Source organism: Chlorocebus sabaeus, chromosome 10 (genome assembly GCF_047675955.1).
Source record: "Chlorocebus sabaeus isolate Y175 chromosome 10, mChlSab1.0.hap1, whole genome shotgun sequence".
NCBI lineage: Eukaryota > Metazoa > Chordata > Mammalia > Primates > Cercopithecidae > Chlorocebus > Chlorocebus sabaeus.
This window is the reverse complement of record NC_132913.1, coordinates 58734663-58757893: the sequence shown is the minus strand read 5'-3', so window position 1 is coordinate 58757893 and position 23231 is coordinate 58734663. Positions and strand designations below refer to the sequence as shown.

Genomic DNA, 23231 nt, shown 5'->3' with positions numbered 1-23231 from the left:
CCTTTCTTTGCATGCAACATCTATAAATTTCTATTAATGAAAAAATCACTATGTTCAAGGAAATAAAATACAATCAGGTAAGGAGCTTATTGTAAGAAAAGAAACAGCTAGTCGGAACCAAAATTAGGCTGAATCAACTTTCTAGTTATCTGTTTTCAGGAGGTATTTGTGGCCCGCAGGTGAGCAGAGATTAAAACTTGGCTAAAGGTGTTTACAATGGTAAGAAATGACAAAGTACATTTAATAAAAGTAGCTGACACTTACTGAACATCTACTATGTAAAAGACTCTGGGTTAGATACTATTTCCATCTCTCATAATAATCCTACAAGGTAATTAGGTCTAACAATGCCTTCAAATGTGAGGAAGAGATCTTCCACATCCTGGACTGACAGGTATACTCAGGTATACATCTATCTTGCTTAAGATTTCCAGTACAGAGGCAGTATTAGTCCCAATGAATGTAACCACTTAGGATAGGGCCTGTCACAATGAAAGTTTTATTACAGGATAGTCACTACAACTACTATTATCATCAGACAAGTTAACTTTAAGGTAGTTCAGATATGTCGTCAGCTTCTTTTGAAGACGGACACTGTAAAATAAATTTCTATTGGTGCTTTTTAGTCATCTTCTTTTATCACAACTTTAGGGCATAATAGATCTATTCTTAGATGCATAAATGGAAGGTACAGCAATTTTAGAAGACCTGAATTCATTTCAAGCAGCCTTTAGGAAACACCACATGGTCTGTTCGGGCAGGTGGCTAACCTATGACTCTCTCATTTTCCCCTCCAACTTGAGAATTTAATTTTTAGTTTATGAGGCCACTACTATTAGTAAAGAGGCCTGTCTTAGGAAGATCATTTGTGTAAAAGTCACATGTTATATACAGAAATGCATACTTTATTAAGCCTCTTCATAAGGACAATATACTACTTGAGCTATACATGGAAAAAAACAAAACAAAACAAATGGTTCACCCTTAAACAACATGAGGGTTAGGGGCACCAATCCCCTGTGTAGTCAAAAATCCACGAATAACTTTTCTCTCTTTTTTTTTTTTTGAGACAGTCTTGCTCTGTCACCTAGGCTGGAGTGCAGTGGCACAATCTTGGCTCACTGCAACCTTCTTCTCCTGGGTTCAAACAATTCTCATGCCTCAGCCTCCTAAGTATTACACAGCCTCATAAGTATTACAATCTCCTAAGTATTACACCTGGGATTATGGGTATATGCCACCACGCCCAGCTAATTTTTGTATTTTTAGTAGAGATGGGGTTTCACTACGTTGACCAGGCTGGTCTCAAACTCCTGGTCACAAGTGATCTGCCTGCCTTGGCCTCCCAAAGTGCTTGGATTACAGGTGAGCCACTGTGCCCAGTTAAACTTTTGACTTCCCCAAAACTTAACTACTAATAGACTACTGTTGACCAGAAGCCTTACCAATAACATAGTCAACAGATAAACTAGTATCTACATATGTTTGATGCACTCATGAGATATCTTTTTCTTAATTTTTTCCATATTTCTAGGCTATGCAGTTCATCTGTGATTTTTCGTCAAATTGTGGCAAATCTCCAAAAAATTTTCCTGTATTTATTGAAAAAAATCTGTGTGTAAGTGGACTTGTGCAGTTCAAATCTGTGTTAAGGGTCAACTTTCATAAAAAGTGGTTCACAAACAATCTTGAGGAAAAAGAAGAGACAGGCATAAACATATCAAATATATGTCAAGTGCTTTTTTTTTTTTAACCTTTTAAGAAAAGGGTAGTATCTTTAATATATAAAGGTCTTTTTAAGCAGTAAAAAATACAAACACCCTAATAGAAAAAGGGACAAAGGTCAAGAGTTGGCAAATTATAAGAGAAATACAAACATTGTATGTGATGATATGGTGGATGAAGAAGAGAAAAATTATTAAAAGAAAAACATACAATTAAAGAGTTTGAATTTGGGGTTGAAATCAACTAGGTACATTATAGAGAATGTGAAATTTAATATATAGAGAATATGAAATATATGAAATTCAATATAGAGAATACAGGAATTCAAAACACAAAAAATAATCAGTACAAACAGACGTATTTAAAAAGAAATACTTTTCCCAGTAAATGCAAAAAATGACCCAAAAGTAGCAATATTACTCTGCCCACAACTCTGATGTGCCCTGCTAACCCAAGAGCCCCAATTTTGATCTCTAATATTATTCTTAATGAAAAAGGCCTAAAAGTTCTCAGAGTAGCTGATTCCATGCCTTGTGGTAAGAAAATTTTACGATGGGCGTGGACCATCTGTTGTTTCCAGAAAGCAAGTATGTTTACAAGGATATCAGAGGATAGTGTTAAAAGAGTAGGAGAACCAGCAAAAGGGCTTCTACTTGCTACATTGTGGGAAAAAAAAAAGGGGCCTTAAAAAGAAAATAAATATTATGATTAATTAAAATACTCTGGATCTGTGAAAGGTCAAACAATACTTTAAAAGACAAATTTAACATAATGCATACAAAATAACTGTATTATTTATCAAAGAAGGGCTACACCTATAATACAATATGATTTTTTCTAGAATTTTTAAAGGTAGGGGATAATTAACTTGACATATTTCTTCTACCAAATAAATGTTTACTTAGAAAATTTGCCCAGGTGTGGTGGCTCACACCTGTAATCCCAACATGTGGGAAGCCAAGGTGTGCGGATTGCTTGAGCCCTGGAGTTCAAGACCAGCTTGGGCAACATGGCAAAACCTCGCCTCTACTAAAAATAAAAAAAATTTTTTTAAATTAGATGTATGTTAAGTAAAATTATAAGGTATAGAAGAGAGGATATAATATACTGCATTTGTTGTGAGAAAGAAGATTAAATATTTAAAGTATACAAACATACATTTGCTCATTTTTGCAAAAAGAAACAATAGTAAGATAAACCAGAATCTAAAAACAATGGTTATTGATGGGAGTAACAGGATTAAAGAAAAGAATAAAAAATAAAAACAGAAGGCAATGAAATAGAAAATGGGGCCAGGCACAGTAGCCCATGTCTGTAATCTCAGCACTTTCGGAGGCCAAGAGGGGTAGATCGCCTGAGGTCAGGTGTTCAAGACTAGCCTGGCCAAGGTGGCAAAACCCCATCTCTACTAAGAATACAAAAAAACAATTAGCCAGGTGTGGTGGTGCGTGCCTATAGTCCCAGCTACCCAAGAGGCTGAGGCAGGAGAACTGGTTCAACCAAGGAGGTGGAGGTTGCAGTCAGCTGAGATTGGGCCATTGCACTCCAGCCTGGGTGACAGAACAAGACTCTCTCAAAACAAAAAGAAATTTCTGAGTGTACGTTTTTATACAGTTTTGATCTTTCAACTATATACACATTTCACAACTTCAAGAATAAACTCAAAACGAAAATAACAAACCCCAAAATCGAAAACAAAATGAAACAAATGAACCTAATTAGATTATGTTGGTAGCTTAATCCTATAGAAAAAGATTTCAAATTGTCTTTGAACACATCACTCCATGTGTATACTTCCTGGGCTGTACACTAAGGAGAAAAGAAACTGCAGGGAAATCTTAACCTTCACTCCATACTTTAGGTTTTTTTTTTTTTCTTTTTGAGACAGAGTTTTACTCTGTCACCCAGGCTGGAGTGCAGTAGCGCAATCTTGGCTCACTGTAACCTCTACCTCCCAGGTTCATGCAATTCTCCTGCCTCGGCCTCCCGAGTAGCTGGGATTACAGGTGTGCACCTCCATGCCTCGCTAATTTTTTTGTATTTTTAGTAGAGACAGGGTTTCACCATGTTGGCCAGGCTAGTCTCGAACTCCTGACCTCAAGTGATCCACCTGCCTTGGCCTCCCAAAGTGCTGGGATTACAAGTGTGAGCCACTGCGCCTGGCCCATACTTTAGTTGTTAGTAGTAACACTGGTACTGCAATTTTAAGACTATCATATATATATAGAGTAGGATAAAGTCTTATTAGAAATCAAGAAGTTCCGTATGAGTTAAGAGAAATACAAATATAATCAAAAAAGAATTGCTAAATTTGGAAGTATGAAAATGAACTAATGAATTTTTGTTTTAATGTATTTCTCAGCTCTATTAATCGAAAGGACCTAAAAGTAAAGATATCCAACTGCAGCGAACACAACTAGATTTGGGTCTCTGTTGTGAGCTGCTTTGTGTTCCCTCAAAAGATATGTTAAAGTCCTAACCCCCAGTACTGGTAAATGTGACTTTATTTGCAAATAGGATCTTCAAGATATAATCAAGTTAAGATCATACTGGATAAGGATAGGACCTAAATTTAATGACTGGTGTCCTTATAAGGAAAAAGAGATTTGAAGACACAGAGGGAGAAAGGCCATGGAAAAGTCAGAGGCAGAATTTGGAGTTATGCTGCCACAAGCGAAGAAACAGCAAAGATTGTGAGCAACTACCAGAAGCGACAAGGGGTAAGAAAGGATTCTTCCCTAGAGCCTTCAGAGGGAGGCTACCTCTGCCAATACCTTAATTCTGAATTTCTAGCCTCCAGAACTGTGAGAGAATAAATTTCCATTGTTTAAAGCTGCCCAGTTTGTAGTGTTGCAGGAAACTGATAGTCTCTAAAGACATTCTCTACTAAAATGGCCCCCTATCAGAAATAGGAAAGTTAAAGGTAAGCCTGGGACACATTGTTGTTCTAGAAAGCAAAGAAATTCTCTAAGATTACTCGAGTGTGTCAAAATGGAGTTTCTGTTGGCCAAATTCAGGACAATTTGAACATCATTAAGAATAATAACTATTACTATATACTATTACTATATAATAGTAGACAAATAAAAAATCTATGAGTCTGTTGTGTTTATGTATGTGTATTTATCTGTAAAACATTTTGCTGCCATCAAAAGTGACTATTATACCAACTCCTTGCTCTGAATATTGATAATTAAAGGGAAGAAATAAGTCTTTAATTTGCCTTTTGGAAGGAATTACAATTTATCTCTAGTTGATGAGTTAAAGCTTTTATTTCTAGAAAAATGCCAGCTATTGAAGGTAAAAGGAGGAACAGAATTTTAAAAACTGCCATTCTGCAACTCACATGACATAACTGATTCAGGCAAGGATCACTAATGGTTAGAGAAATACGCTATTTGTTATCACAAAATTAGAAACAAACTAAATGTCCAAAGTAGGGAACTGGTTAAGTAAATTATGGTTCATCTGTAATGTGGCATATAGGTCAAGTTCTTAACATCTCAAGGAGATGCACACACACAGAGAGAACCACTTTTTGGCATAGGTAATACAAGCACTACATTTTAAAAGTATTAGAAGATATAATGAAAACTAAGTCTTCCTTTGATCTGTATCTCTTCCGATATAACTATTTATCAAGTTTTTGTGTGTCCTTTCAGATATTCCAAGCAAATCCAAAAGCACATCACCATATATATATATTTCTTTAATACATGAGTATGAATACTTACACAAATGAAGATTTTTACATACACAATTTTGCACCCATTTTTTTTACTTAATAGTACACATCGTGGAAATTATTCTCTACCAGTGCAAAAAGAATTCCTCTGTTTTTTTTTTTTCTTTTTTTGCATCTCACTCCATCCCCCAGGAGTGCAGTTGCACAATCTTACTCACTGCAACCTCTGTCTCCTGGGTTCAAGCGAGGTTCGTGCCTCAGCCTCCTGAGTAGCCGGGATCACAGATGCGTGCCGCCACACCTGGCTAATTTTTGTATTTTTAGTAGAGACAGGGTTTCGTCATGTTGGCCAGACTGGTCTTGGACTCCTGACCTCAAGTGATCCACCTCCTTCCACCTCCCAAAGTGCTGGGATTACAGGCATGAGCCACCATGTCCAGTTAAAACTCCTCCTTCTTTTTAACAACTTAGCAATTAAATTTATGATACAGCTATACAATGATAAAATAATACTGATGTCACTTACCAATGTATAGACTGTTTCCAATCTTTTGCTATTAGAAACAACATTTTAATTGTACATTTATCACTTTCTATACAAGTGAATGTATCTGGGATAAATTCCTAGTACTGGAGTTGCTGGGCTCAAGGAGTATATGCATTTAAAATTTTTATACATATTAACAAACTGTCATATTGACAAACTGTTGGGGGCCATGAAGGGTCCCAACAATAAATGAAAGTGCCTATTCTTAACTTTTACCAACCATATTTTATCGAAAGTTCTAACTTTTTGATATTTAAGAATCTGAAGAGATGTATCTTATAATAATTTTAATTTACATTTCTCTTATCAGTGACATTGAGCTTTGCACTCCCCTAATTAAAAGTCATTTATATTTCTGTTTCTTTTAAACAATATCCTTTGATCATTTTACAATTGTACACTGCTCTTTTTCTTATTGATCTATAGAACCCTTTACATATTAAGCAAACTGCCATATTATAGTATGATTTGTAACTATGCCTCTTGTTTGTTATTTGAGTTGGTTTATGTTGTGTATGTCTAGGGATTTTTTGCCATGCAGAACTTTATTTTTATATAATCAAATTTATCAATCTCTTTTTGTATGGCTTTGGGTTTTGTGTCGTACTTAGAAAGGTCTTTCCCACACTGAGATAAAAAGATTCTCCCAAGTTTTCTTCTAAAACTTTTAAGTCTTTGATCCATCTATTATTTATTTTGGTGTAAAGAGTGAGACAGGATTACAACTTTGTTGTTTTCACAAGGCCACCTATTAAACAATCTAGATGGAAATATTCATAATATTAACAACAAAAAGTGAGTTAGGCTATAGATACTTGCAACAACATGAAATGAATCTCAAATATAATATCCTGAGTGAAAAAAGCCAAACCAAAAAATACATGCCATGTGGTTTCATTAATATAAAACTCCAGAAAATATAAATTTAATCTACTGTGGAAAAAAAAAGCAGATCACTGGTTGCCTAGGGCTGGGTTAAGAGAGGAATTTACTGGGTAGGGCACAGAGGAACTTTTTGGGATGATGAAAAGATTCTAAATCTTGACTGTAGTGGTGATTTCATGGATGTGTACATTTGACAAAACTCAAACTGTACAGTTAAAATGGGTGCATTTTAATTACATGTAAATTATACCTCAATAGAGTTGATTTCTTAACAAATGAGTTATGAAAGAGCACTTATGGTATGATTCTTTTCTTGGTTTTAAACATATAGAAATACACACATTGTAAGATTAGAAAATAACACATCAAGGGGATAACAATCCCATGTAAGAGGACTACAAAATGTTTTACATTTTCTCTTTTGCTTATCTTTACTTCACAATTTTTTAATTTTATTTTATTTTATTTTATTTTCCTTTTGAGACAGAGTCTTGCTCTGTTGCCCAGGCTAGAGAGCAGTGGCACAATCTCGGCTCACTGCAACCTCTGCCTCCCAGGTTCAAGCAATTCTCCTGCCTCCGCCTCCTGAGTAGCTGGGATTACAGGTGTCCACCACCATGCCCGGCTAATTTTTGGGGTTTCACTGTGTTGGCCAGGCTGGTCTTGCACTCCTGACCTCAAGTGATCCGCCCACCTCAGCCTCCCAAAGTGCTGGGATTACAGGCATGAGGCACCACGCCTGGCCAATTTCCCAATTTTTTAAATAATGCAAAGGAACTGCTTTTGCACTAAGAAAAAAATTATTTAAAGTTAAAATAAATACTATTTGTATAGACCTCAAGAATGCAAATCAAAATTGGAGAAATGAATAGGATTTAAGTCTCTACAGGATGAAATAAACACTGAAAGCTTCCAATATAATGTGCTACTTTTCTTAGTCAAACATACAAAAATCATCGAATTTTTTTTTACAATGAGAAATTATTTCATAGATCATGTTTTCAAATATTTCAAAGTTTTAAAATGTGAGGCTCAGAGAGGTTAAATAATTTGCCCACTATCAGCTGGGCACAGTGGCTCATGCCTGTAAGCCCAGCATTTTTGGAGGATGAGTTAGGCAGATTGCTTGAGCCCAGGAGTTCAAAGCCAAATTGAGCAACATAGTGAAACACCATCTCTATCAAACAAAAAATACAAAAATTAGCTAGGTGTGGTGGCACGCACCTGCAGTCCCAGCTATTTGGGAGGCTAATGTAGGACGATCACTTCAGCCCAAGAGGTGGAGGTGGCAGTGAGCTGTGATCTCTCCACTGCACTCCAGTCTGGGCAACAGAGTGAGATCCTGTCTCAAAATAATAATAATAATAATTTTTATTATTGCCCACGATCATACCACCAGTTAGTAGCAGAGTGTCACCCTTACTAGTCAGCAGACTAAGATTCTGATCCCAAATCCAGTCTTCTTTCTAAGAAAAGGGACAAAACTCCAGGACAATTCTTCAGGCTCTATGTGCTTTGTCTTTATCATCTTTGTTCTTTTGTTTTACTCACTTTTTTTTTTTTTTGAGATGGAGTCTTGCTCTATCACCCAGGCTAGAGTACAGTGGCGCGATCTTGGCTTACTGCAACCTCCATATCCCGGGTTCAAGCAATTCTCCTGCCTCAGCCTCCCAAGTAGCTGGGATTACAGGCGCCCGCCACCATGCCTAGCTAATTGTTGTTTTTTCAGTAGAAGACTGGGTATCACCATGTTGGCCAGGCTGCTCTTGAACTCCTGACCTCGTGATCCACTCACCTCAGCCTCCCAAAGTGCTGGAATTATAGGCTTGAGCCACCGTGCCCAGCCTTTACTTACTTTTTATTTGCATTTCAACAAGAATAATGCTACCATTTGGAAAAACTCTGTCTGAAATAACCCTTTTCAACATAACCCAGTTACCACTATTAATCTATTAAAAATTCTTAATAGATTCCCTTTAAAGTATTTGTATTGAATACAGGAGGTATTGCTAGGGCTGAATTTTCATACAACTGCCTAATTCAGTTTGTCCAAGGCATCTAAAAACTTGAGTAATTTTTAAAATATTTATTTTGAACTTCATGAATAACTTACTTGAACTCCCAGTAGTTTTTATAATTTGTCATTTACTACCAAAAATAATATTTTTTTCCTTTTGAACAATGACATCTTTCATTTCTGTTTCTTGGTCTATTACTAATACAACGTTAAAGAAAATGATAGAAAAAATTCTTATCTTATTCTGTCTATATTAGAAAATCTTTTGGTGTTTCACCTAAAAATATAATGCTTATTGGTTGATTATAAATAAGAGGAGTGTCTTCAACATGATAAGGAATGACTCTTAATGAACAAGAATTAAGATAAACAGATATTAGGATAATAAAAATATACTTTCTCTTTTAGTTTACTCATGTGCTCTTTATAGCTACTAAATTTGTAAACATTAAACCATCCTTGGATTCCTGATATGAACTCTGAACAGTCATGATTTCTTTTAATGTACTACTGAATTTGAATAATAGTTGATTTCTTTTCTTTTTTTTGAGATGGAGTTTTGCTCTTGTTGCCTAGGCTGGAGTGCAATGGCATGATCTCAGCTCACCACAACCTCCACCTCCCAGGTTCAAGCAATTCTCCTGCCTCAGCCTCCCTTGCGAGTAGCTGGGATTACAGGCATGCACCACCACGCCCGGCTAATTTGTATTTTTAGTAGAGACGGGGTTTCTCCACATTGGTCAGGCTCGTCTCGAACTCGCAACCTCAGGTGATCTGCCTGCCTCAGCCTCCCAAAGTGCCGGGATTACAGGCATGAGCCACCGCGTCCGGCCAGTTAATTTCTTTTCTAACAACTGAATTCGATAAGCTACTTAAATATAGAACATTTTTACTATATTTATAGAATTGTATATAATTTTCTTTTTTGTGCTTTGGTACTCTTTAAGTATACTGGGAAGTTCTGTCTGTGTCTAAGCTCTATGTTCAGATGACATGGTAATAATTTTTTCTTGGAAAACACCTTTCTTAGAGAGGGGGTAAATTTCATCGAATTGTAAAATATTAAATTGTAAGAGAGCTAAGATGGTATCATTTGCTGCAATTCAGTTTGCAGATAAGGAAATCAAGGATCATAAAAGTAAAGTGAATTGCTAAAGGTCTCTGGCCAAGCAAGGCTCAGCATACCCAGGCCTTCGTTTCAATGAATAACTGATAGATTTTCCTCGACACTTATTTGTTATTGAATAGCAAGGTATATGATGTATAGGAGTAAAATGAATTGAGTTTTTTAAATAAATGAGAAAAACATTTGGATGACTATAATTAGTAACTATTTATATGACCACTTATTTTTTTAAGGTGAAAAAATACTATAGAGTAGCCATACCTGTGATTTTAATATTACAAGGAATGCCAAAAGGAGCCTCTCCTACAGTTCCAGTAGTCCCACCCCATCTGCATGCACACCCTAAGTCAAGTTTCTGTTGCATGAACTAAAAACAAAACAAAACAAAAATGGTGGCTTTAGCACCTATTTTTTTGATATCTGGAGAAAACAAAAATAAAATTCACATGTATATGACAAAGAAAATGTCTTTTTCCAACGGCCTTTCTGTTTATCTTCCCCACCCCTGCTTTAAAGGTTACTTGTCTTTCTACATTTCTACAGTTTTTTAGAGTCAAAATCTATACAAGTGCCTTACTCTAAAATCATCTCACTAAAAAAAAAATCATACTTTAGTCAAAACATCATGCTAATAGTAATATGACAAATTTCAGTTTTCTCTACCTGTTCAGTGATGGTTTGGAAGCTATAGAGTCTGACCAGTCCTGAGCTGTACATCACAATCAGTATTCCATGAGACAAGGTAGCATCTGTAACGTTTCCAAAAATCTGTTGTGGGGGAAGACAGATATCACCTGAGAAAAGACTGGAAGTCCAATCCTCTGAATGTTCACAGTGGTTTGTACTCTTGCTTAACATTTATGTCACTACTATAACACTGCTGCCTAGAATTAAAACCTAATTATAATTTATCACCTTGAGGCTAGGGTGTTATTAGGGGTGAGCAGTGAGCCACTGGATTCTCATACTGGAGCACTAATGAAAGAGCGGCACATATCCCTCAGAAAAATGCACCAGCATTCATTTGCTTCGTAGCATTGTCAATAGCTATTAATAACAAATCCTATTTCTCATAGACACTGGCATACACCAAGGCCATGTTGTTCTAAATGAATATTTAATCCACTATTCATACTCTTCCAAGGATCCATTCTTTATGCTAAAATGTTCTTTATAAAGAGACAAATGTTTAGTTAATTAGAGGTGCTGAGCCCCTGGATAGTTTTTCATGCATGGTAAGTGAAAGATGTTCTTCAATCCCAAGTAACAATATTTAAAACCAAATCTCTCTGATTGCATATTTTTCTATTATTCTTATTTTTATACAATTCACCAGCTTAATCAAAAACAAACTATTTAAATGAAGATGTCCTTGTTCAATTACCTTGGAAATACAGGAATAGAGGAAGATGTCCAATTACCTTGGACATACAGGAATAAATACAGTTTATGACTTTGCCACGTGTTCATTTCTGTTGTAGACTGTAATAAGCATACATAATTACTTAATCTACAAGCACAGAGAGAACAATTAAGAGTTGTATTTTTTGTCATCTCTTAGAAGGATAAGTATTGTTTACTCTGACATTGACTAGTTCATGACTTTTTAATTCACTGATCCTAGTTTCCCACTTTGAGAAAAAGACAATTTGTCACTCCCCTTGAAAACCAGCACAAGACAAGGATGTCCACTCTCACCATTCCTATTCAACAGTGTATTGGAAATTCTGGCCAGAGCCACCAGGCAAGAGGAAGAAATAAAAGGGATTCAAATAGGAAGAAAGGAAGTCAAACTATTCCTCTTTTCATACGACATGATCCTGTATCTAGAAAATCCCATTGTCTCATCCAAAAGCTTCTTAAACTGATAAGCAACATCAGCAAAGTCTCAGGATACAAAATCAATGTGCAAAAATTGCTAGCATTCCTGTACAACAACAACAGTCAAATAGTTAAATAATGAACAAACTCCCATTCACAGTTGCCACAGAAAGAAAAAAATACCTAGGAATACAGCTAACAGAGGAAGTAAAAGATCTCTAGAAGGAGATCTACAAAGATGACACAAAAAATGGAAAAACATCCGTGCTCATTGTTAGGAAGAATCAATAGCATTAAAATGGCCATGTTGCCCTAAGCAATTTATATATTCAATGCTATTCCCTTAAACTACCATTGATGTTCTTCACAGAACTAGAAAAAACTATTTTAGAATTCATATGGAACCAAAACAGAGCCTGAATTAGCCAAGGCAATCCTAAGCAAAAAGAACAAAGCTGGAAACATCAGGCTACCTGACTTCAAACTATACTACAGGGTTACAGTGACCAAAACAGCATGGTACTGGTACAAGAACAGAAACATAGACCAATGCAACAGAATAGAGAACCCAAAATATTAGTAAAACTGCACACCTATAACCATCTGATCTTTGACAAACTTGACAAAAACAAGCAATGGGGAAAGGATTACCTATGGTGCCGGGATAACTGGCTAGCCATATGCAGAAAACTGAAACTGGACCCTTTCCTTACACCATATACAAAAATTAACTCAAGATGGATTAAAGACTTAAATGTAAAACCCAAAACTATAAAAACCCTGGAAGATAACCTAGGCAATACTATTCTGGACATAGGCATGGGCAAAGATTTCATGATGAAAATACCAAAAGCAATTGCAACAAAAGTTAAAATTGACAAATGGGATCTACTTAAACTAAAAGAGCTTCTGCACAGCAAAATAAACCATCAACAGAGTAAACAGACAACCTACAGTATGGAAGAACATTTTTGCAATCTATGCATCTGACAAAGGTCTAATATCCAGAATCTACAAGGAACTTCAACAAATTTACAAGAAAAAAAAAAAAAAAACAGTGAAAAGTGGGCAAAGGACATGAACAGATACTTCTCAAAAGAGGGCATAAATGTGGCCAACAAACACATGAAAAAAAGCTCAACATCACTGATCATTAGAGAAATGCAAATCAAAACTACAATGAGGTATCATCTCATGCCAGTCAGAATGGATATTATTAAAAAGTCAAAAAATAACAGATGCTGGCAAGGTTATGGAGAAAAAGAAACACTTATACACTGTTTGTGACAATGGAAATTAGTCTGACCATTATGGAAGACAGTGTGGTGGTTCCCCAAAGACCTAAAGACAGAAATACCATTTAACCCAGCAATCCCATTACTGGGTATACACCCAAAGGTATATAAATCCTTCTATTATAAATATAAAAGATACATGCACACATATGTTTACTGCAGCACTACTCACAAGAGCAAAGACATGGAACCAACCTAAAAGTCCATCAATGATAGACTGAGTAATGACAATGTTGTACATATACACCAGGGAATACTATGTACCCACAAAAAGAACAAGATCATGTCCTTTGCAGGGACATGGATGGAGCTAGAGGCCATTAACCTTAGCAAACTAACACAGCAACAGAAAACCAAATACTCCATGTTCTCGCTTGTAAGTGGGAGCTAAATGATGAGAACACATGGAATGATGAGAACACATGGACACACAGAGGGGAACAACACATACTCGGGCGTATCGGAGGGTGGAGGGTGGGAGGAGGGAGAGGATCAGGAAAAATAACTAATGGATACTAGGCTTAAACCTGAGGAGTAAAATAATCTGTACAACAAACCCCCATGACACATGTTTATTTATATAACAAACCTGCACATAATGCACATGTACCCCTGAACTTAAAAGTTAAAAAAAAAAAGAAAAAATATGAAGAAAAGCTTTAAAAAAAAGAAAGAAAAAGTAAAAAAAGAAAAAGAGGACTTGTGTAATTCAAACTTTTTTTTTTTTGAAATGGAGTTTTGCTCTGTTGCCCAAGTTGGTGTGCAGAGGTGCAATCCCGGCTCACTGCAACATCCACCTCCTACGTTCAAGCAATTCTCCTGCCTCAGCCTCCTGAGTAGCTGGGACTACAGGCATGCACCACCACCCCTGGCTAATTTTTGTATTTTTAGTAGAGACAGGGCTTCACCATGTTGGCCAGGCTGGTATCAAACTCCTAACCTCAAGTGATCAGCCTGCTTCAGCCTCCCAAAGTGCTGAAATTACAGGTGTGAGCCACTGCACCAAGCCAATTCAAACATATTTTAAAATAATGAGTGCTGGCTAGGCGTGGTGGCTTATGCCTGTAATCCCAGCACTTTGGGAGGCTGAGGCAGGCAGATCACAAAGTAAGGTGATCAAGACCATCCTGGCTAACACGGTGAAACCCCGTCTCTACTAAAAATACAAAAAATTAGCCAGTTGTGGTGGCGGGCGCCTGTAGTCCCAGCTACTCAGAAGGCTGAGGTAGGAGAATGGCATGAACCCGAGAGGCAGAGACTGCAGTGAGCGGAGATCACACCACTGCACTGCAGCCTGGGTGACAGAGCAAGACTGTCTCATTATTAATAATAATAATGACTTCTATAATAAAGTAGCCAATCTATTTTAATTCTAACTCCTCTACTTGCCACCTTTAGGATTTAGGTAGCTGCTTTTTATTTTTTATTTTAATTTTTTTAGAGACAGAGTCTCACTCTGTCACCCAGGCTGGAGTGTAGTGGTGTGATCATAATTCATCAAAGCCTTGAATTCCTGGGCTCAAACCATTCTTCTGCCTCAGCCTTCTGAGTAGCTGGGACTGCTGCTTAACTTCTTAATACATATGTATGTTACAATGTTGTAAAATATTCAAAATGCATGGCACAAAATAAGCAATAAATGGTAACTAGTATTACTCTTTAGCCATTACGCAGTTTAGTATATAATGTTTACATAATGTAAAATTTTAATACATTCATCTTGTTTGCTTATAAAGATCAGTAGATCCTCAAGATACAGTCCTCTACAATACTTCAGGTACTGAATTAAAGACTAATAGAGGAGCTCAATAAATAACTATTCACCAACAGTGAGTAACTTTTTTTTAAGTAGAATCCTATTCATTCTTTTACTCAAAGGAAATTTGTTCCTTCTTTCCTCCCATGTAACCGATCCACAAGTCAAGAACAAATGGGAACAACAATAAAACCCAAAACTGAATGAATTGGAAAATTTACATATTTAAATACAAGGCTTGTTATATATCATAAAGCGAGTTTTAGACCTATACCTTGTGATTAAAATGAAATATTTTGTTGCAACTTTTCACCTCCTTTAATGATCTTTTCAACAAGCTTTGCAATGTTCCCTCTGAAAAAAAAAATACCTTACTCATTCTGTAATTTCATAACATAGTAGTTTGTTAATAACCACAGGTATCCAATATGATCCACTTGAGAGGCATAAAAACATGCAGAAAGATGAAGGGATATTAAGCAAATGTTCTCATGTGTTTTGTTACAATATAAACCAGGTTAGTGAACTTTTTTATGGTGAGGGGAGCATTTCCAATCAAATATCTCATAAATAATTAAATGACATTACTCTTATTGTCAATAAAATATTGCAATTAAATAAGAAATGAGTTCTTACCTTTTTATTGATCTCTAGAATCCCTACAAGTGAAAAAGGTAGAACTCGGAACACTGCAAGGTACAGCAAAACAGGTTGTTGAATGCCTGCCTAGAAGGAAAGACTAAAATTACACGCAGCTCTCAAAAGTGCTTCCAGAAACACTCTGTTTTCATTAGTTGAAAAAATCCATCTGTTCGTTATGCAGACGTTTTCATATTATGAAAACATCCATCTATCTAGATTGCAAAGTTACTTAAACAGGAAGGCAACATATTCAAAACATGTCCACTAAAGCTTCAGCCCTTCAGATACACACATGTGCATATATACAGACAAAAATCCATAAAAGTAAACATTTCTTAGCAATAAAATACCATGCATTTATATTTTGAATGGGAGTTTGAACAATAAAGAACCTAATAAAAAGATATGTAGTTATTACGCTCATATCATTTGAAAGTTGCTGGATCAGGTAGCTCATGCCTGTAATCCCAGCCATTTGGGAGACTAAGACAGGAGGATCGCTTGAGGCCAGGAGTTTGAGACCAGCCTGGCCAACACAGTGAGACCTCGTTTCTACAAAAAATAAAAAAATTAGCCAGACATGGTGGCGCATGCCTGTAGTCCCAGCTACTCAGGAGGCTGACATGAGAGGAGCATTTCAGCCTAGCAGTTTGAAGCTGCAGTGAACTCTGATCAAGCCATTGCACTCCAGCCTGGGCATCCAGACAGGCTGTCTCTAAATAAACAAATAAATATATAATGAAAGTAGTGTTGTGCTCACTCCTCTACAGGAAATGAGAAATAATATCATCAATGAAAGCTTGAGTGACTTTTCTGCTTGAAAAGGATAGCCCCCTTGCTTTGAAGAACAAAGTCCAATCAATTTCTTGCCACTATGAAATGTAAAACAATCTGTAGTACTTCTCCAATACAGTTTTGAAGGAAATTTCTTAAATTTGTGTTAGGCAAAGCTGTCTGCCCCATCACAGCCAGTCTCTGCGTCAATAGAACTTTTAAGGCTGGAACCACCAATCAAAACTGCTATAACTAAAAGTTAGAAAACAAACGACAAAAAAAGATTGTAATGTTTAAAGCCCAAAAGACTCTCCCTTTGAAAGGGATAAGTTTTTATTAAACTAGTATCTTCAAGGTAAATCAGACTCCTTCTGTGTTCCTTAAACCCAAAGGAAAAGTAGTTTATATACCCCAACTAAGAGCTACTACTTGTTGGCTGGAGACTGTAGGAAAACAGTCCAGAATACAGAAATACTGACAAGACTTTTATTAACATTATCAGGTGATGGTAAATGTAAAACATTAATATATGATAATGTATAGAATTAAACTTAAAAAAATTCTTGGCCGGGCGCAGTGGCTCACGCCTGTAAATCCCAGCACTTTGGGAGGCCGAGACAGGCAGATCATGAGGTCAAGAGATCAAGACCATCCTGGCCAACACGGTGAAATCCCATTTCTACTAAAAATACAAAAATTAGCTGGGCTAATTTAGTGGTGGTGCACACCTGTCATCCCAGCTACTCAGGAGGCTGAGGCAGGAGAATTGCTTGAACCCAGGAGGCGGAGGATGCAGTGAGCTGAGATCTTGCCACTACACTCTAGCCTGGCAACAAAGCAAGACTCCATCTCAAAACAAATCTAAACAAAAATTCTTGCTCTTTAGCAATTTAAATTATTAAAAAGGTACATCAGACAAGACACTTTAGAATTCTTAAAGTAGCAAACTGTTTTGCTACTTTTTTATACTATCCCACTTTTCTGAATTTTCCTTTACCAAGTAAAATCAAGGTAGTGAGTAAGAGTATAAAGAGAGGAGTATTACTAAGAGAGAGACAGCATTTCTCTTTCTTAGATATCATACTAAATAAATCAGGAAAAGGGTAAGGAGATTCCAATAAAAGGCATGCAGTTAAGTTATTAATGTGACTGGGCAGGATTAGTAAAGGCTAGGAAAACATTTAGATAACCATGATAAAAAGTAAGTAGAAGTAGCCAGCAAATAGTTTGCTTGGCTTCAGGGGGATACAGAAAAAGTAGACGAGAGATGAGAGAGGAATGAAAAGCAGAGTTCACAGACCCAGCGTGTATGGGAATGCACTGGAGGGTTAAAAAGGAAATGCTTGATTTAGTTATCCAAATAAGGTAAAATTAGAGGAACTACTTAATTTTTTTTTTATGCTAGAATTATATATAAACTTCACCTGCCAGTTCAAATTACAGAAATTTCAAGAAGGGGCAGCATGCTATAGTGCATAAGAGCAGGGACTCTAGAGCTAAACTGCCTGAGTTTGAGCCTAGGTTCTACCACTTACCAACACTATGATGTCGGATAAGTTACTTAGCCTCTCTGGGGCTCAGAACCCTCATCTGTAAAATGGGATGATGAAAGTATCTACTGAAAGGAGTGTGCTGAAGATTAAATTAGCAAATACAGGTAAAGAACTCAGATCAGTGCCTGCCTGTTTTGCAATCAAGGACACTAGTGAGAAAAAGCTGAAGTAGTTCAAATTAAAAATGAGAAAGAACCACAACAGACTCTGCCAAAATGAGACAGAAAATAAGTATTTTTCTAGATGTCCTGGTGTACAAAGAAACAGAAAACCTCTAAAAGCAGTCTATATCTATTTTTTAAGTGCTCAATAAATGCTTTCCATAGTATTTCCCCATAAGTCACCAATAAAAACAAAAAGTTTCTTGATATAAATTTCCAGACTTTATAAAATTTAGTAAATCCTGGATAATTCTTTAAGAGAGAAAAATCTTTTTAAATAGCATGCTTCAGGAAAAAAAATCTACCTATCAACTTTTCTTTTTTAAAATATTTTTATTATTATTTTATTTCAATAGGTTTTTGAGGAACAGGTGGTGTTGGGTTACATGAATAAGTTCTTTAGTGGTGATTTCTCAGATTTTGGTGCACATATCACCAGAGTGGTATATTCTATACCCAATGTGTAGTGTTTCATCCCTCACCCACCTCCCACCCTTTCACCCCGAGTCTCCAAAGTAAATTGTATCATTCTTATGCCTTTGCATCCTCATAGCTTAGCTCTCACTTATGAGAAAATACAACGTCTGGTTTTCCATTTCTTAATTACCTCACTTAGAATAATGGTCTCCAAATCCATCCAGGTTGCCATGAGTCTTATCTTTTATAGCATGCTTCAGAAATAAAAGATCATTAGATTTTTCATAACAAATCTACAGACAAATTCCTATGAAAAAAATTCTACATTTTATTGAATGTTTAAAAATGTATACCTGACGGGCCACTGCTGAGCCTCTGTTCTGAGCTGACTTAACTGCAATGACTTCTTGAGGAGTGTCCCAGCTCAAGTATCTTTTAAAAGAATGAAGAGAAGTTTATTTATTTGGGTCAGTTTCCTTACACTTAAAATCAAAATATTATATTTTATAAGTAAACTATTTTTTAGTTATCTAAATTATAAAAGCAAAGTGATATATTTTGAAAAATAAATTGCTAAAATAATTTCCTCTATATCCCTATATGGACATATCCCTATTTAAATATATACATAATTTTAATCTTTCTAGAGCATTGGTGAATTAAAATTGTTTTTGATCTAAGAGTATTCAAAACTTAGGAAACAAAATAATCATTTCTACTTTAAAATGGAAGTTATAAAAAGCACTAAAAATGTTATTTTCACACATTCCATGAACATATTCACTCCAAACATTTACATCTAATTTATAAAACTAATAGTTAAAATAACAGTTCTTAGATTGTATACAGCAGACAATTTAACTGAAACAGACTAGCCTTCAGGAAAATCTACCATAAAGTGCATCTTACATAGAAAATACTATTTGTAGAATACAGGGAATTTTTTTTTAAGCTTATTTAAACTACTACAGGTTAGTTACTTATTAGGGATACAAAGATAAATGACAACTGGGTGCGATGGCTCATATCTGTAATCCCAGAACTTTAGGAGGCTGAGGTGGGTAGATTACTTGAGGTTGAGAGTTTGAGACCAGCCTGGCCAACATAGGGAAACCTCATCTCTACCAAAAATACAAAAAGTAGCTGGGCGTGGTGGTACACACTCATAATCCCAGCTACTCAGGAGGCTGAGGCAGCAGAATCGCTTGAACCCAGTAGGTGGAGGTTGCAGTGAGCAGAGATTAGGCCACTGCACTCCAGCCTGGGAGACAGAGCAAGACCTTGTCTCAAAAAAGAAGAAAAAAAAAAAGATAAATGATAGAGGGTCTCTACTCAGACCTCTAAATGTAGTCATGAGGGGAGAAAAAAAAAATAGGTTTATTAATTGAGATCTGGTTATGGACTAGAAAACTGACGGGGGAAAAAAGGCTTGAAATTTCCTGGGCCACAGGTTTCAAATTTTTAAAATAAAACCTTTTTTTTTTCTTTTTTTTTGAGACGGAGTCTCGCTCTGTCGCCCAGGCTGGAGTGCAGTGGCCAGATCTCAGCTCACTGCAAGCTCTGCCTCCCGGGTTTACACCATTCTCCTGCCTCAGCTTCCCAAGTAGCTGGGACTACAGGTGCCCGCCACCTCGCCCGGCTAGTTTTTTGTATTTTTTAGTACAGAAGGGGTTTCACCGTGTTAGCCAGGATGATATTGATCTCTTGACCTTGTGATCCGCCCATCTCGGCCTCCCAAAGTGCTGGGATTACAGTAAAATAAAATCTTGAATAATAAACTCATAGTAAATACCTGAATTTGCAATAAGGTGCAAGATATATTTTCTCAAGGATTTTTCCCGTAGTTGCTGATATACGAAGTAGCCAATTATGAGCAGTCAGTGCTATGAGTGAGGACTTATAATCTGATGAATTGGGAAGTATATCTCCCTAAAAAAAAAAAGAGATATAAAAATGAAACTGCTTGGCCATGAACAATTTGCAGTAATCAATGTCCAAAGAAAATAGCTAAATATTCAAATAGTCAAATAAATAAACCACAAAAGAAAGATTAAATGCCCAAATAGAGAATTAAGACAAGGAAAGATAGGATTGTGGGAAATTATTTTCATCATCACTTATTGAGTTTATTCACATAAAGCACTTAAACATGGCCTGAAATAATTTATTATTATGTATTAGTTATTATTTTATTAAGTATTCACAAATGTTAGTCATAATAACAGTAGATGAATAATGATGATGCTACTTCTGTGATAACAATAACAATAATAACAGCTCTTAAAATCATGTATAATATCACAGCGATTAAGAGTCCTCTGCTATTAGCACGGTGGTGAGTGCCCAGAGTCCCAACTACTAGGGAGACTGAGGCAAGAAGATCACTTGAGGCTGGGAGGTCAAGGCTGCAGTGAGTGATGACTGTGCCACTGTGCTCCAGCCTGGATGACAGAGAGCCTGTCTCAAAAAAAAAGCGTTCTCTGCTGGAATAGACATTCATATTGCCCCCTTTTCCTTTACCACAAGACTTGTTTCCTTTAGATGGAAGTTAAAACTGGCAAAATGCAAATTACTCCATTATTCACTGTGGTTCTGACCTAAGCTCAAATGAAAAGCTAGAAACCAATGAAGACAGCCGAAGTACAGAAAATGGACCTGGTTTGAAAGATGACCTGTGTCACCAATGAATTACCCTAGAAAAGGGAGAGGATAGCTGCATGGGCACTCCTGTCACTGAGGAGCCACCACAAGGTGGAAGTCTAAGGCAGGAAGAAAAAGAGAAGCAAAGTTTTCTACTTTAATTTGTAGACTAAAAGCACGTTGTGGTCGCCACCTGTAATCCCAGCACTTTGAGAGAGTGAGGCAGAAGGATTACTTGAGCCCAGGAGTTCGATATCAGCCTGGGCAACTAAGTAGACACTGTTTCTAGTTAAGAAAGAAAAAAGCAGCAGCCAGGTGTGGTGGCTCACGCCTGTAATCCCAGCACTTTGGGAGGCTGAGGTGGCTGGATCACGAGGTCAAGAGATGGAGACCAGCCTGGCCAACATGGTGAAACCCCATCTCTACCATAAAAAACACAAAAATTAGCTGGGCATGGCGGTGTGTGCCTGTAGTCCCAGCTACTTGGGAGGCTGAGGCAGGAGAATTGCTTGAACCCGGGAGGTGGAGGTTGCAGTGAGCCGAGATGGTGCCATTGCACTCCAGCCTGGTGACAGAGCTAGACTCCATCTCAAAAAAAAAAAAACAAGAAAAAGAAAAAGAAAAAAAGAAAGAGAGAAAGAAAAGAGAAGCTGAAATTAATCTAGTATCTGCGTAGGTCAAAAAGTAAACAGAAAAAAATGAAGACATAGTTATTTTATATATGCTCCCTAAAAATTTGTCTTGCCTTTCAAATATTAAGGAAAAAAATAGTTTTTGTTTGTGCGCTAGTTCTTTTTTTTTTTTTTTTTTTTTTAAAGTTTATTAACCCTTGAAGTCTTACACTGGATTCAAGGCAATGATATACATGCATTTATTTTACAATGTCTTATCTAAATGTTGTTTCATGGAGATTTAAAAGTTTTTGGCTGAGCATGGTGGCTCACACTTGTAATCCCAGCACTTTGGGAGGCCAAGGCAGGCAGATCACTTGAGCCCGGGAGTTCAAGACCAGTCTAGGCAACATGACAAAACTCCACCTCTACAAAAAATACAAAAATTAGCTGGGTTTGGTGGTGCACACCTGTAGTCCCAGTTACTCAGGAGGCACAAGTGGAAGGGTCACTTGAGTCCAGGAGGTAGAGGCTGCAGTGAGCTGTGATCGTGCCACTGGACACCAGCTTAGGCAACAGAGTGAGACCCTGTTTTAAAAAAAATTTTTTTTTTAATTTTAAGTTTTAAAAAATATACTATTTATATCTTGCCTATCAAAATAATTGGAAACAGCAAATATAATATGTTTGAACTACGTTCTTAAACAAAAAGTTGTAATTCACGGAATCTTGGAAAAGATGGACACTAACTTAAAAGTAGCTTCATATCAGTGTGTTAACAACAATTCAATATGCTTCCTGGTTTTTCTTAAGGGAAAATCTTGCTGCAGCTGAAATGAGAATAAAATGTCTAAAAATAAGTGAAAATAGGGGCCAGGCATGGTGGCTCATGCCTGTAATCTCAGAACTTTGGGAGTTCGAGGCGGGCGGATCAAGATCAGCCTGGCCAACGTGGCGAAACCCCGTCTCTATAAAAATACAAAAATCAGCGGGGCATGGTGGTGGGTGCCTGTAGTCCTAGCTATTTGGGAGGCTGAGGCAGGAGAATTGCTTGAACCTGGGAGGCGGAGGTTGCAGTGAGCCGAGATCATGCCACTGCACTTCAGCCTGGGCAACAAAGGGAGACCGTCTCAAAACAAACAAACAAACAAACAAAAAACGGTGAGAATAGGAATTAGGTTACTAAATTTTTGGTGTTTTATAATAGGGTATTAAAAACTTTCTCAATTAAGAAATCTGTCATCTTCCCCCATACTCCCCAATGAAAATGGATCAAAAAGCTTTAAATTGCTAAAGGCATGACAGTTATTTTCAGCTTTCAATAAGGAGTTGAAGAAGAAAATATAGGTTTAAAAGCTTTCTAATTTTTAAATAGGAGCCTTCAATAAACAGACCATAAGTATTCAGAGAAAAAGCAGCAGCCCCAGAAAACTAAAACTTTATGTAAAAATGATAGCCTGAAAAAAACATTAACAGTAAATTTAGCGTATAGCCTTTTATCCTTTAAAAATTATTTTTGGTCACATATTATGAGTTCTGTTTTTCCTCAAGGACAACCAACCAGATTCAAAGACCT

General features: G+C 36.7%; 1 protein-coding gene across 4 annotated transcripts in view; it reads right to left on the bottom strand.

Moving 5' to 3' along the window:
- The window catches only part of DCAF17 (DDB1 and CUL4 associated factor 17), a 61440-nt gene that overhangs the window by 26535 nt on the left and 11674 nt on the right, over positions 1-23231 (bottom strand). For all 4 annotated transcript variants that reach the window (XM_038001930.2, XM_038001931.2, XM_038001932.2 and 1 more), the window contains exons 4-8: positions 20197-20333; positions 18758-18836; positions 15494-15583; positions 10649-10753; positions 10247-10352 (exon numbers count right to left, since the gene is read on the bottom strand). In XM_038001930.2, the coding sequence (XP_037857858.2) occupies positions 10247-10352; positions 10649-10753; positions 15494-15583; positions 18758-18836; positions 20197-20333 (517 nt within the window). The remainder of the gene's footprint in view (positions 1-10246; positions 10353-10648; positions 10754-15493; positions 15584-18757; positions 18837-20196; positions 20334-23231) is intronic.